Genomic DNA, 15,445 nt, shown 5'->3' on the forward strand with positions numbered 1-15,445 from the left:
TCACCTCGTTGTTCATCTCTGGATCTGTTCCAGTTTCTCTACATCTGCTTTCAAGTGTGATTACCTAGCAGGACAGAGTATTTCATTAAGACACAAACACAGGCTGGAAAGGTTATTTCCATGCTCTTGCATATCATGATTTTGATCACACATCTAAGTACCTCATTAGAATTTTAAACAGCTATACTATGTTGCTGAGGCATATTTGACTTGTGTTCTACGTTGACCTTCGGATATTTTTCTACTTTTTCCACTCACCTTTTACCCATCCTGATTTATGGGGTTTCCTTTGGTTCCTAAGTATACAAACTCATCCATGTACCTATTAATTTCAAAGCAAAATTTGTAATTGTTGCATGTCAAGCAGAGCAGTGAATGTATTTTCAGGATCAGAGCATTTTATCTTGAATGACGGAAATTTTTTTTTGTAATAAACAGTGATCTTGGGAGGTTGTATGGCAAGAGGCCATCAATTGCTTTTAAAACACTGTGAACTCAGTGATCTTAAGGGCATTCCAAGGCATATAAACATTTGGAATTTGGCCTTCAACTGTACATCTACTGATGAATTCTTACTTACTGGGAAACCACAAGCAGGTGTTCAGAGGTATTAAGCATTTTATTTTCTGATTTGAAAAGATAAAGGACCTGATTTATTCTTTAGCCGAATCTGGGTTTACGTGGGTCAAAATTCTGTAGTCGAGTAATCGAATGATGTAATCTTTGTGCCTTCTGTTGGCCATCGCAGTTCACCTTCTGTTGTGTGAAGTAAACAGTTGAGGGGGCATTGGTCTTGATACTTCTATACTACCTGCATCATCAGCAGTGTGGTCTAGTGAACAGAGCACAGGCCTGGGAGTCAGAGGAACTGGGTTCTCATCCCAGCTCTGCCACTTATCTGCAATGTGACCTTGGGCAAGGCACTTCACTTCTCCGTGCCTCAGTTACCTCATCTGTAAAATGGGGATTAGGAGTTCGAGCACCATGAGGAAAATGGACTGCGTCCGACCCGATCAGCTTATCTACCCCAACACTTAGTTCATTGCCTGGCACATAATAAGCTCTTAACGAATACTGTAAAAACTCAACAGGATAATATTCTAGTCACGTTCTTTTTCTTTCTTTTCTAGGTATAGATGTCCTTCAACAACTTCTCCTTGGAGGCAACGATGTAAGGTATTCATCATCGATGACCGCCAGACCATGGTCTTCTACACCAGCGCCTTCAGGGCTGTGGATCACAGCACAGGGAATCATTTTAACAAGCAATGCTCATATCGAGTTACCTGTCGGGAGGATTTTACCACCCAGTCTGGGGCAGCATTTCACAATAATAATCGGGTTGCGCTCTTTCCAAATAAACAATGCTTTTCTCTTCAGCATTAGAAATAAAAATAGACTGCAGCTCGGAGTCCAGCTGCTGCCAAAGAAGGTTGGAGTATATGTCGGAGGAAAACAGCCTACGTATTTTAATTACAGTGTTTATGATGAACAGTGGCACTCGTTCGCCGTTCACATCGGGGAGACAACTGTCTCCATGTTTGCTGAGTGTGGAAAGAAGCATTTCAGCAGGGAAATATTTTCCAAAGTGCAGACATTGGATTTCAATGGGGTGTTTACTTTAGGAAGCATGCACTCTCATTCTGTCCATTTTGAAGGAGTAATATGTCAGCTGGATATCATTCCTTCAGCAGAAGCCTCCGCAAACTATTGTAGATATGTGAAACAGCAGTGTCGTCAAGCCGACACTTACCGATCTCAGCCTCCCCACACAACAACTCTGGCAGCCCTGGTCTTGGAAAATTCTCCATCTAGCGAGCAGTTTGATGAAGAAACCCGACCTGAACACACACCATTTTTGAAGGAAAAAGGGAATGCAAACCTTTTTGGGAATGATCAGGGTTTAACACATTTAGTGCAGGAGCCCTGGAAATCGAACCATCCAGGTACATCAGTTTCCTCGGGAAATGCCAGTTCTGTAAACCTTGAAGATAATGGATTTTGGGACGTGGAAATTAAAGCTGGATCACCTACCGAGCCAAATTTGAACCTGTCTGTCCCCCGCCTCATACTCAGTGAGACAAGGATGGTGACCGAAAAGAAATCAAATTCCCTCCAAAATGTTTCATCCATTGGCGCCGAAGATGCCAATGGTGCTGTCCATCTCCCTCAGCCTCACGATAAGCTGCCCTCTAATCTCCCTCCCATAACGTTAGTTAGATTTCAACATGAAAGGAAGGATGTCTCGGCAAATCACCAGAAGGAAGAATTTGTGAAAGCGCAACAGGGTTTCAATTCAACACTGAACAGGGCTACACCTGAACCATCTGGAGAGCATAATCATCTTGTTTCACAGAAGGAAGGGGATTGGGAGACTGATGATACATTTCACACCGGAAATTATGATGAAACTGAACTTGAGAGTTATGATTATCATTATTATGAGGATCTTAATGCAATGCTCGAAATGGAGATATGGAGAGGACCCAAAGGAGACCCTGGACCACCCGTAAGTTATCTTTGTAGTGTGACTTATTCACTCATTCATTGTCAGTCATACTTGTTGAGTGTTTACTGTGCGTGGACCACTGTACTAAGCGCTTGGGAGAGTATATAATAAACACATTCCTTGCCCACAGTGAGCTTTTGGTCTAGGGGGTTAATGAACCAAGCGTGCTTTTAGGACAGAGCTTTGGCAGGAGCCTGCAGACTAAACCAAATGTGTGATAGAAATAGATTCTGAATTTGTTAAAAAAAAAAAAAAAAGGTAATTACCTAAGAGCATATAACTGCCCAATTCTGGTAAAGTGATAGGTAAAGTCAATTAGATTTTTAATTAAGTGATATCTTTTCAGCTGAACAATGCTTTCCAAATTAAAATGGTCAGATTAAAAACTTCATTAGGTACCATTTTCAATCCATGTGTGATTTCTCCCCTCTTCTTATGCTCTTTTCATCTCCCTTTAATTGGTTTTGACCTTCTCCTTCCCCTTTTCTTTTGCTCAGCTGTCCTTATTTTCCTCATATATATTTTTCATTTCCCAGATGCTGCTTTAAAGCTCTATTTATTGTCCTGGTGGGTGCTTGTTTTTCTCACCTGCCTCCTTGGTGTCCTCATGTTATACCTGCCAGCCATGGACCATCTAATATCTCTTCCTGCCACTTTCCATGTCTCTTCACCATCCTGGATGACTCTAATCATCTCTCCTCCTCTTCCTCCTCCACCTCCTCTTCCTTCCCCTCCCTCCTCCTTTTCCTCCTCTTCTTCATCCTCCTCCTCCTGCTTCTCCTTTTCCTTCCCCTCCCTCATCTTCCTTCTTCCTCTTCTTCTTCATCCTCTTCCTCCTCATCCTGCTCCTTCTCCTCCTCTCTTCCTCCCACTCTTCTTCCCTCCTCCTCCTTCTTCTCTTCCTCCTCCCCTTCTGCTTGCTTTTCTTCCTCTCCCTCTGCCCTTTCCTCCTTCTCTCCTCCTCTTCTCCCCCTCTACCCCTTCTCCCTCCGCCTCCTCCCCCTCTGCCTCCTTCTCTTCCTCCTCCTCTTCCTCCTTCTCTTTCTTTATGGATTTCCACTGGACATCTTTAGTCTCCAATCTTTTAGCCTCCCATGATCCCAGCCTCTCGATCAGCTAACCAAAGGCAGGCTGACCATTCTTTCCTCACCCCACTCCCAGTCAAGGCAGTGTATGATAAATATTTCTATCGGCATGGTAGAAGTTGAATGAGAGTGATGAGTCAAATAGAATGCCAAACTTATGGGATAGCGAGACAGGGTGGGTGGCGGTGGTGTCTACAGTTAGGAAAGTCAGTGGGAGGACAGGATTCTGGTGGGATGATAAGGAATTCTTTTAGGGACATGTTAAGTTTGAGATGTCAGCGGGACATCCAAGTAGAGATGTCCTGAAGGTAGAAGGTAATGCAAGATTGCAGAAGAGAGGGGTCAGTCCTGGAGAGGGGTCAGTGCTGGAGAGGAAGATTTGGGTATCATCCATACAGAGATGATAGTTGAAGCTGAGAGATCGAATGAGTTCTCCAAAGGAGGGGTGTAAAGAGAGAACTGAACCTTGAAAGACCTTCCCAGTTAAGGGCTGGGAGAGATTTAGAAGTTGCTACCAGTGAGATAGTAAAACCAGGCGAGGAAAGTGTCAGCGAAGACAAGGTTTGTTTATATTTCCTCTAGAAGGGGGTAGTCCACAGTGTCAAAGACACCTGAGAGTTGAAGGAGGAATTAAATTTAATTGAATTATATATTTTCAATTGGTTATACATATTAATGTTTCTCTTCCTCTCTAGACTTCAAGATCATTTTTGTTTTTGTTTAAATGATATTTGTTAAACACTTTCTAGGGCATCTGCTCCCCTTCTGGCCTGCATACTTGCTGTGGTGTACTCTCCCAGGCGCTTACTACAATGAATGATTGTGGTATTTGTTCAGTGCTATGTGCCAGGCACTGTACTAAGTGCTGGGATGGATACAAGCAAATCAAGTTGGACACAGTTCCTGTCCCATGTGGGGCTCACAGTTTCAATCCCCATTTTACAGAGGTAACAGGCCCAATGAAGTGAAGTGATTTAGCCAAGGTCACACAGTAGACAAGCGGTGTAGCCGGGATTAGAAGACAGGTCCTTCTGACTCCCAGGCTCAAGGTCCATCCATTAGGCCATGCTGCTTCCTATGCTCAGTGCTCTGCTCATAGTAAGTGCTCAATAAATATTGATTATGATGATAAGGATGGAGGAGAGGCCATTGACAAGAGGGAGGTCCTTAGGTACCTTAGGGCAGTTTTCATGGAGTGAGGTGGGAGCCAGATTACAAGGGGTCCAGGAATGAATTGGAGGAAAGGAAGTAGAAGCAGCAGGTGTAGACAATGAGCTCAAGGAGTTTGGAGAGTAATGATAAGAGGCAAAAGGGATGATAATTTCAGGGTGTTTTAGGATGGGTTACCATGACGTGTTTGAAAGCAGCGAAGAGGAGACATTGGAAAGTTAATAGCTGAAGATTGTAGTCTGTGGGGGAAGAAGGAAGAGGAAGGTAAGAGGTCATTTAAGACTCCAATCTCTTATTTCATTCATTCAGTTGTATCTATTGAGCGCTTATTGTGGGCAGAGCACTGTACTAAGTGCTCAGGAGAGTAAAAACCAACAGTAGTAATAACAGTTATAACAAAATAACAGTAAAAAGACACATTCCCTCCCCCCATCGAGCTTACAGTCTAGAGGTGGGGGGGGGGAGGAAGGCAGATATTACTATAAAATAAATACATTATAGATATGTACATAAGTGCTGTGGGACTGGGGGCAAGAGAGAACAAGGGTAGTAAGACAGTGCAATGCAGAAGGGAATTGGAGAAGAGGAAAGGGGGGCTTAGTAAGAGAAGGCCTCCTGGAGGAGATGTGCCTTCAATAAGGCTTTGAAGAGAGGGAGAGTAATTGTCTGTCCTATTTGAATAGCATTCCAGGCAAGAGGTAGGATGTGGGCTAGAGATCGGTGGCGAGGCAGTTGAGATGGAGGCACAGCGAAAAGATTAGTATTAGAGGAGCAGAGTGAGCACACTGGCTTGTAGTAGGAGAGGGACGAGGTGAGGTAGGACGGGGTAAGGTGACAGATTGCTTTAAAGCCAATGTTGAGTTTTTATTTGATGTGGAGTTGGATGGGCAACCACTGGAACTTTTTGAGAAGTGGGGAAACGTGTCCTGAAAGTTTTTGTAGAAAAATGATCTGGGCAACAGAATGAAGTATGGATTGGAGTGGAGAGAGACAGGAGTCTGGAAGGTCAGCAAGGAGGATGATGCAGTAAATCTAGGCGGAATAGGATGAGTGTATTAAGGTGGGAGCAGTTTGGATGGAGAGGAAAGGGTGGATTTTAGCGACGTTGGGAATTTGGAACCGAGAGGATCTAGTGATGGATTGAATATGTGGGTTGAACGAGGAAGGGAAGCCAAGGATAATGCCAAGGTTAGGGGCTTGTGAGACAGGAGGGTTGGTGGTACCGTCTAGGGTGATGGGAAAATCAGGGAGAGAGTAGGGTTTGGATGGGAAGGTAAGGAACTCTGTTTCGGACATGTTAAGCTTGAGATGATGGGAGGACAGCCAAGAAGAGATGTCTTGAAGACAGGAGGAAATGTGAGACTGCAGAGAGGGAGGGAGATCGGGGCTGGAGATATAGATCTGGGTATCATCTGCATAGTGATGGTAGTTGAAGCCATGAAAGTAAATGATCTCCAAGGGAGTGGGTGTAGATGGAGAATAGAAGAGGACCCAGAACTGACCTTGAGGGAACCCCAGAGTCAGGGGATCTAGAACAGTGCTTGGCACATAGTAAGCACTTACCAAATACCATCATTATTATTATCATTATTTCTACTATTTCTATTATTTCTACTGAACCTTCCCAAGTGCTGAAGACATTATAATGAATTAACTTTCCTCACTGCGGTGTTCTCTTTTGCCTCCTCTTCCCCTGACAACAAATTCTATAAAAGATAATTATGGATTTGTGGTATAGGCAGTTTTCAAGGATATATGATATGCTACAGTCACATGCGATACTTATCAGTTTACATTCTTTGTCTCAGCACTTCTTTATTCACTCTATCTTTCCTTCCTCCTTTCTCTCCTACTAAAAACAATTTTATGTTTGTCTCCCCAGTTAGATTGAGGTTCCTCAAGGGTAGGGATTGTATTCTTTCTTTCTATTGTACTTTCCCACGCACTTAATAAGTAGGCAGTAAATATTGCCGATTGATGGATTTATTCATTCAACCCCCACTTAGAGACAGAAACTTGGTTTTTCCCCTCTAAATTTAGATGGACAACATATACTAAGATGCTCTATTTGTTTGAAAAATATGCTAGTTGACACATTTTTGAGTCTTTGGGGCAGTTCCAGAAACCACAGAAGGGAGAGGATGATGCCACTTAGCTTGGGGTTTTTTTGTGGTTATTACTGGAAAGACATTTGATCCGTATTGAGAAAGCCTTAATATAGGTTTGTATATGCCTTCAAATTTTCTGTGTGTTACTAGTACAAGAAAAACCTATTCTCAAAGCTAGTCATCAGCAACTGAAAAAATTGATACTAATGGACAATTCAAGTAAGAGTCAAAAGCTAAGAACATTTTCATGTATTTAAAAAGTATTAAAAGGTATCTCAGATTTTGTCCATTTCCCCCCACAAAGGGTTCTTCACTTTTATTACTTAGTAACCAGGGAAAGAAAACTAAGAAAAAAATTAAAATCCAGGAATATCGTTTCCATTTATTTGGATTTTTGTAGTTGTAATTTGTGACCAACTCCCTTGTAGACCATAATGATAATTATAATAATTATGGTATTTGTTAAGCCCTTACTATGTGTCAAGTACAGTTCTAAATGCCAGGGTATATTCAAGTTAATCAGGCTGGACCCAGTAACTGTGTTCTGTCAGAAGTTTGAGTATGTGAAGATTCTGCTGGCATGAAAAGGGAGTACAAGAATTAATAAATCGTCAACTTTCTTCTAAAAAGGATAATGTGATCAGCTGAGACACATTATTTCTTGAAAGTTTTTCTAGTAACATGGTTAGTGGCAATTACTTGAGGCCGAGAAAAGTAACAATAAATACATAGTATAATATATGAACCATATGCTGTAGATTACATTTCTGAGCCGGTTTAAAAATACACATGACTGTTTTTACCCACCCTTCAGTAGACCTACTATTTTGCTCCTCAGAAGGGTCCTCAGTTTGCCAATATAGTTTATTTTTATTTTTTAGCAGATGACAAACTGAACTGCAGTTAAAAGCCTGAGAGATTCAGTAGACTTTAAATTCTACTTCGCACCATAAAAATGGATTGTAAGCAGTGTTCAAGTTTGTTCCTTCTTTAACCAATAGCACATTAGAAGAAAAATGAGTCCAGTTTTGGAGAAAACTATCTTATTCTTTCAGAATAATTTTAGACTTGCTTTTTTCAGTAGACGTTCTGAATGAAGCTTTGACAATTGCCGTCCTCCCTTGCCTTGTTTGGGGATGACAGAGGTTAAGGAAAGCTTCTGTTGGCCATGGAGAAAAGGTGAAGAAGGCTATATATAGGCTATATATAGGCTTTTCCATTAGGCTGCTATTCCTGCAGAATCCATCTTTCTCACTCTTGGAAAACCAGTTGTGAGAGAAAGGAATTAAGGAATGATGTTGGGATTGAATCCACCTCTTCCCCGGAAGGCTCTGAATTAGTGGCACCGTTTTATGGATAAATAGCGTGGTATAGTCGATAGAGCCTAGGCCTGGGAGTCACCAGGTCATGGGTTCTAATCCTCTTCCGCCACTTGTCTGCTGTGTGACCTCGGGCAAGTCACTTCATTTCTCTGGGCCTCAGTTATCTCATCTGTAAAATGGAGGTGGAGATTGTGAGCCCCACACAGGACAGGGACTGTGGCCAACTTGATTAGCTTGTACCCTCCCCAGTGCTTAGTACAGTGCCTGGCAAATAGTAAGTGCTTAACAGATGCCTTTATTATTGTACTATTCTTATCGTTGGATAACCCAGTTCTAGAACTCCAGTTCTAGAAAGGCTAGAAAGGGCCTAACCTTTCTCCCCTTCTAAAAATGGGAGGAAAAGCACAGCCATTTAAGTGATGAGGGGAAAAAGGCAGTGAATCAGGCCATCAGTCATACTTTCTGGGTGCCTACTGCATGCAGAGCACTGTACAAAACAATTGGGAGAGTTTGCTAGAATTAATAGACATAATCGCTCCCTCAAGGAGCTTATAATCTAGCAGGGAAGACAGTCACCAAACTAATTTACAAATGGGAGAAAGAAGGAAAAGGGAACGCTTAAGGAGTTAGTGCTTAAGTGAAAACTATAAATTATGTACATAAATGCTTCCAGAGGCCATGAATTTCTGATTATTTGGTGCAGAAGCGGCAGATGGGGAATATTGGGGAATTTAGAAATTAATCAGGGAGGGCCTTCTGGAGGCAATGTGATATCACAAGGGCTTTGAAGATGTGGAGGGCAGAGGCCTGTAGGATTTGGAGAGGGAAGGGCATAAGCGAGAGATTGGTCGAGGGTGAGACAGGAACGAGTCGTGATGAGTAGATTAGCTAGAAAGGAATACAAAGTGTGAACTGGGGTGTAATGGGAAAAGAGAGTAGATAAATAGGAAGGAGAGAGTTGATCGAGAGCCCTAAAGCTAATGTTCAGGAGTTCATGAACACCTTTTGGCTTTAGCCTAGTGGAAAGAGCACAGGCCTAGGAGTGAGCGGATCTGAGTTCTAATCCCAACTCTTCCACTTACCTGCTGTTTGACCTAAGGCAAGTCACTTAACCTTCCTGTGCTCAGTTCCCTCATCTGCAAAATGGGGAGCCAATGTCTGTTTTCCCTTCTACTTCGGCTGTGAGCCTCATGTGGGACCTGATCATCTATCCCAGCACTCAGTACAGGGCTTGGCACACAGTAAGCGCTTAACAAATAGCACAATTATTATTATTTCAATCTGTGTGGGAGTATCAGGGTGATTCCAACAGCAGGTTCCTTCCCACCAATGAGATTCCTTTGCATCTCTTCCGCTGGGGACAGCAGAATGCATCTGACTAGAGCACAGTTAGTGGACTATACCGTTGGATTCCATGTTTATTTGAGAAGGCCTGTGGCTGTCCAGAGGGTGGGGTGCGAGTTGGAAATTTTATCATGTTTAATAATTATGGATAAAAGTGAGTCAGATTCCTACCCAGTTGAGGCCAGTAGTGACAACTGAAGGTCGAAGGTCATCTCGATATCCACATACCATACGCAACCGCCTACCCTTGTGCCAGATTTCTGCCAGGATCTCAATTAGTTCTGGCTTTCTCCAGCCGTCCCCCTAGACTGTAAGCTACTTATGGATGGTGTGTCTACCACCTCTTACATTGTACTCTCCCAAGTGCTGAGTGCAGTGTTCTGCACACAATAAACACTCAACCGATATGATTGACTGACTGAACGCATGTATGGAGAAAATAGGAGGCGGAGAGTGAAGCTGCCATGGGAATATCCTTTTCATATCATGAATCTGCACAGGGAAAATATGACACTCGGTGCCTAATCAGCATTTATGGGGAGTGGAAAGAGCCTGGGCTCCGGAGTCAGAGGTCATGGGTTCGACTCCCGGCTCTGCCACTTGTCAGCTGTGTGACCGTGGGCAAGTCACTTAACTTCTCTGTGCCTCCGTTACCTCATCTGTAAAATGAGGATGAAGACTGTGAGCCTCACGAGGGGCAACCTGATTACCCTGTACCTACCCCAGCGCTTAGAACGGCGCTCTGCACATAGTATGCGCTTAACAAATATCAACATTATTAAAGAGGTACAATGACTAAAAAGGCATAACGGAGAAGCAACATGGCTTAGTGGATAGAGTACGGGTCTAGGAGTCAGAAGGACCGGTTTCTAATTCCAGCTCTGCCACTTGACTGCTGTGTAACCTTGGGCAAGTCACCTGCTTCTCTGGGCCTCAGTTACCTCATCTGTAAAATGGAGATTAGGACTGTTAGCCCCATCTGGGACGGGGACTCTGACCCGATTTGCTTGTGTCTATCCCAGTGCTTAGTACAGAGTCTGGCACACAGTAAGCACTGAACAAATACAACTATTATCATTAATGTTTGTTTAGCCTTGTTTCACTAGTCTTTACCATGGCACTGCTGCAGGAATGCTGATGGTAGCACATCTGCCATAGACCAGTTAGCATTTTGAACAATCCCAGTACCCAGTCAATTCTATCCTCTGGTAGCCTGGCCATGTGACAGGCTAATGGTAATAATAATAATGGTAAGTATGTTACTTGTTAAGCGCTTGCTATGTGCCAAGCACTGTTCTAAGTGCTGCGGTGAATACAAATTAGGTTGTACACGGTCCCTGTCCCACATAGGCCTCACACTCTTAATCCCCATTTTACAGATGAGGTAACTGAGGCCCAGAGAAGTGAAGTGACTTGCTCAAGGTCACACAACAGACTTGTGGCAGAGGCAGGATTAGAACCCATGACCTTCTGACTCCCAGGCCTGGGCTCTATCCACTAAGCCATTATGCTTCTCCACAGTATCTCTACTCATTATACCCGTTTATTTTCCCCACTAATGCCGATTAGGCATCCAATTTTCCCTGTTGAAATTCATGATATAAAATAATAAAATTAAAATAATGATTATGGTATTTGTTTAGCACTTACTATGTACCAGGCACTGTATTAAGCACTGAGGTAGAATACAAACCAGTGGGGTTGGATACAGTCCCTGTCCCACATGGGGGTCATAGTCTCAATCCCCATTTTATAGATGAAGTCACCGAGGTCCAGAGAAACGAAGCGACTTGCCTGAGGTCACACAGCAGACAAGCGGCAGAGCCAGGATTAGAACCCATGACCTTCAGACTCCCAGGTCCGTGGTCTACCCACTGTGCCATGCTGCTTCCGGGGATATGCCCGTGGCGATGGTAGTTCCCCACATTCAGTCAGGCTACTAGAAGGATGAGGAGGCCACTGTAGACTTCCCAGCAATCCTTCCTGGGCTGCAGCGGTTAAATGCCAATGAAGAGGCCTATCTGAGCCCCTCATCACCAGGGTAAAATCCACATCCGCTTGCACCCGATAATCAACTTTCAGTACATCTGGAAGAAGCTATGACGAAATAACCAGTTGCAAAACCTCCTGTCTTTCAGCTACAAAGGAGGTTGCTTCCTCAAGATTTGTGGGATTAATTGGGCACATGGAAAGGGGAAACTTTCTTTAGGGCTTAATTGTGCAAACAGAAATCTTGACCCAGTAATGTGCCAGGTTAATGTTTTCCCAGGAAGATGAAAACAGTGAAAAAAAAGTCCTATTTCAATTCTTCCTTTCATACATATCTAGTGGCAGACAAAAGTCCCGCTTGTCTCTTTGAATCTCAGTTTTTCCAGAGAGTTCAAAAGGCTCCTGAAAGAGCTGTTGCTTGTCCAAAAGAATATGTGGTCATTGCCTTTAAAACGTTTGGGTAGTCTAGTTAAAGGACAGAAAAGATGAATTATAATGGTATTTATTAAGCTCTTACTATGTGTAAGCACTGGCATAGATCCAAGACAGGCCCTCGGACGAGGACATTGTCCCAGTCCTACACAGCATTCACAATCTAAGGAGAAGGGAAGAATAGCTTCATTCCCATTTTCCAGGTGAATAAACTCATATACAGCAATGTAAAGTGAGTTGCCCAAAGTCACACAGAAGGCAAGAAATGGAGTTGGAATTAAAACCCTGGCCACCTGACTCCGAGGCCAGTGCTTTTTCCAGTAGGTCATGCTGCTTCTCTGTAGGATTGTTTTTTTATGGTATTTGTTAGCAGCAGCGTTAGAAGCAGCGTGGCTCAGTGGAAACAGCACGGGCTTAGAAGTCAGAGGTCATGGGTTCTAATCCCAGCTCTGCCGCTTGTCAGCTTTGTGACTTTGGGCAAGTCACCTAACTTCGCTGTGCCTCAGTTACCTCATCTGGAAAATGGGGATTAAGGCTGTGAGCCCCGCGTGGGACCTGATTTCCTTGTATCTACCCCAGCGCTTAGAACAGTGCTCGGCACATAGTGAGCGCTTAACAAATACCAATATTATTATTATTAAGTGCTTACCACAATCCAGGTATGATCCCCAACTGAGTGTTGGGGTAGATACAAACTGATCAGGTTTGACATATTCCACGTCGTCCCAGATGGGGCTCACAGTTGTAAGTGACTTGTCCAAGGTCACAAAACAGAGAAGTGGCAGAGTCAGGATTAGGTCCGTCTGACTCCCAAAACTGTGCCCTATCCATTATGCCACACTTCTTCTCAGACTAGATCCTGTACGTCCTCTAGACTGTAAGCCCGTTGTGGTTGGGGATTCTCTCTCTTGATTGCTGAATTGTACTTTCCAAACGCTTAGTACAGTGTTCTGCACACAGTAAGCGCTCAGTAAATACTATTGAATAAATGAATGGGAATAAACTTCTTAAAACAGTGCAAGAAAAGTCTGAGAGGTGCCAATCAATTCTGATTCCTAATACCCATTTTACAGACGAGAGGCACAGAGGCACGGAGAAGTTAAGTGACTTCCCCGAGGCCACACAGCTGACAAGTGGCAGAGCTGGGATTAGAATAATAATAATAATGGCATTTGTTAAGCACTTACTGTGTGCCAAACATTGTTCTAAGCGCTGGGGATTACAAGATCATCAGATTGCCCCCCATGGGGCTCATAGTCTTAATCCCCATTTAGACAGATGAGGTAACAGGCACAGAGAAGTGAAGTGACTTGCCCAAAGTCATATAGCTGATAAGTGGCGGAGCCGGGATTAGAACCCCTGAACTCTGACTCCCAAACCCGTGCTCTTTCCACGGAGCCACGCTGCTTCTCGACCCAGCAGAGGTCATCCGATTTCCCGGCCTTTGGTCAATAGGCCAAGCTGCTTCCCATCCCATCTTGTACCACTTCAGTGCTTAGTTTAGTGCTTCCAAACACTTCAATTAGTATTGCAGATAATTGAAAATGTGGCCTATTGGATAGAGCACAGGCCAGGGGGTCAGAGGAACTCTGCTGGGTGACCAAGTCACTTCACTTCTCTATGCCTCAGTTACCTCATCTGTAAAATGGAGATTAAGATCGTGAGCCCCACGTGGGAACAGGGTCTGTGTCCAACCTAACTATCTTGTATCTACCCTAGTATTTAGAACGGTGCTTGGTACAAGGTAAGTGCTTAACAAATGCCATTATTTATTTAATCCATGTCTTTTCTTCCCCTCAAACGTAATTTCTATCGATTCTTGGTGGTCTATATCCAAGCCATTAACTCCCCTACTATCTCTGTAAGAAAATGAATTCGGTCACTGTGGTGTACATTTGTGAAATGCTGCAGACCTTTATTCCAAACAATGATAAATGAACTAATTATTTTTTCCACTTTTCCTACTTTGTTTAGCCAACAATGATTTGAATCCTTGATGTCCGTTATAAGCCTAGTAAGCAGAACCAGACTTCCAGAAGTGGTTGCCTCTTTTGGTTGCACCAAACCAAGATTCTCTTGGAAGAGGTGATAGTTAGTGTACTGATCCAGCCACTTTGAGGATCTGGGAGAGCGTTAGCTGAATGACGCTGGAAGAAAAGAAATTACAAAACTGAGTCATCTTAAATTGAACAGGATTTAAAGCGTTCTCAACTGCAAAGAGAAATCTGAGTCACTTGTATTCTTCCAGAATCAGAATTGCTTTTGCTGAAATGATCCAGAAAATAGGTTTTCTAGTTTGCTATCGTGTCTCCTGTGGAGAAAAATTGCTACAAGAATGAATTTCAGGCCTCTTTCCTAAAAGCAGCTTTTTCTTTTAATTACCACATTTCCATAATTTTCCCTTCATGTGATCCAGAAGAAAAGAGAGTTGTGTATTTTGCTTTTTCTTTTTGCGCTGCCAAACTACAGATGGAAGTTTCAAGAAATTGATTTAATTATGAGGATTGCTTTCGTAAAATGGGAGAAGAGAAGGCATGAAGGAAAGGAATGCAACAGTTTTCTTGGTGTAAATTACAGAAAGTGGTTGAAAGTTGTGAAGTTACCAAAGACATCCCAGGGAAAACCAATGATCATATTTTAGGTCTGAAGAGTAGTGTTATTCATTCATTCAATAGTATTTATTGAGTGCTTACTATGTGCAGAGCATTGTACTAAGCGCTTGGAATGTACAATTTGGCAACAGATAGAGACGATCCCTACCGAATGACGGGCTCACAGTCTAATCGGGGGAGACAGACGGCAGAGCAAAACAGAACGAAACAAAAACAAGACAACATTATCACGATAAATAGAATCAAGGGGATGTACACCTCATGAACAAAATAAATAGGGTAATAAATAATATATACAATTGAGCACAGTGCTGAGGGGAGGGGAGAAGGGGGAGGAGCAGAGGGAAAAGGGGGGAGCTCTGGGCAGGCCTCTTGGAGGAGGTGAGCTCTCGGTAGGGCTTTGAAGAGGGGAAGAGAATTAGTTTGGCGGAGGTGAGGAGGGAGGGTATTCTAGGACAGCGGTAGGAAGTGGGCCAGAGGTAGACTGTGGGATAGGCGTGAATGGGGGACAGTGAGGGGGTGAGCGCGGCAGAGAAGTGGAGTGTATGAGGTGGGCGGTAGAAAGAGAGAAGGGAGGTGACGTAGGAGGGGGTAAGGTGATGGTGAGCTATTGGTGTTACTAGAGCGTTACTAGTAGTACCAGTGACCGAAGGCCCATTTGGTGCAGTGGGAGCGAATGAGTTCTCCAAGGGACTGCCTGTAGATGGAACATGGAAGACGACACGGAACTGAGCCTTACGGGACCCCCACAGTAAAGGGGTGGAAGGCAGAAGAAGGACCCGAGAAAGTGATTTAGAAGGAGTGGCCAGAGAAATAGGAAAACCAGAAGCGTCAGTAAAGTCAAAGTTAGATAAGGTCTCCAGGAAAGAGGAGT

The 15,445-nt window shown here is 43.5% G+C and overlaps 1 protein-coding gene across 2 annotated transcripts in view; it reads left to right on the forward strand.

Annotated features, from left to right (window-relative positions):
• COL24A1 (collagen type XXIV alpha 1 chain) overlaps positions 1-15,445 on the forward strand; it is a 481,357-nt gene that overhangs the window by 49,708 nt on the left and 416,204 nt on the right. For both annotated transcript variants that reach the window (XM_029063711.2, XM_029063709.2), the window contains exon 3: positions 1,131-2,509. In XM_029063711.2, the coding sequence (XP_028919544.1) occupies positions 1,131-2,509 (1,379 nt within the window). The remainder of the gene's footprint in view (positions 1-1,130; positions 2,510-15,445) is intronic.

Source organism: Ornithorhynchus anatinus, chromosome 4 (assembly GCF_004115215.2).
Source record: "Ornithorhynchus anatinus isolate Pmale09 chromosome 4, mOrnAna1.pri.v4, whole genome shotgun sequence".
NCBI lineage: Eukaryota > Metazoa > Chordata > Mammalia > Monotremata > Ornithorhynchidae > Ornithorhynchus > Ornithorhynchus anatinus.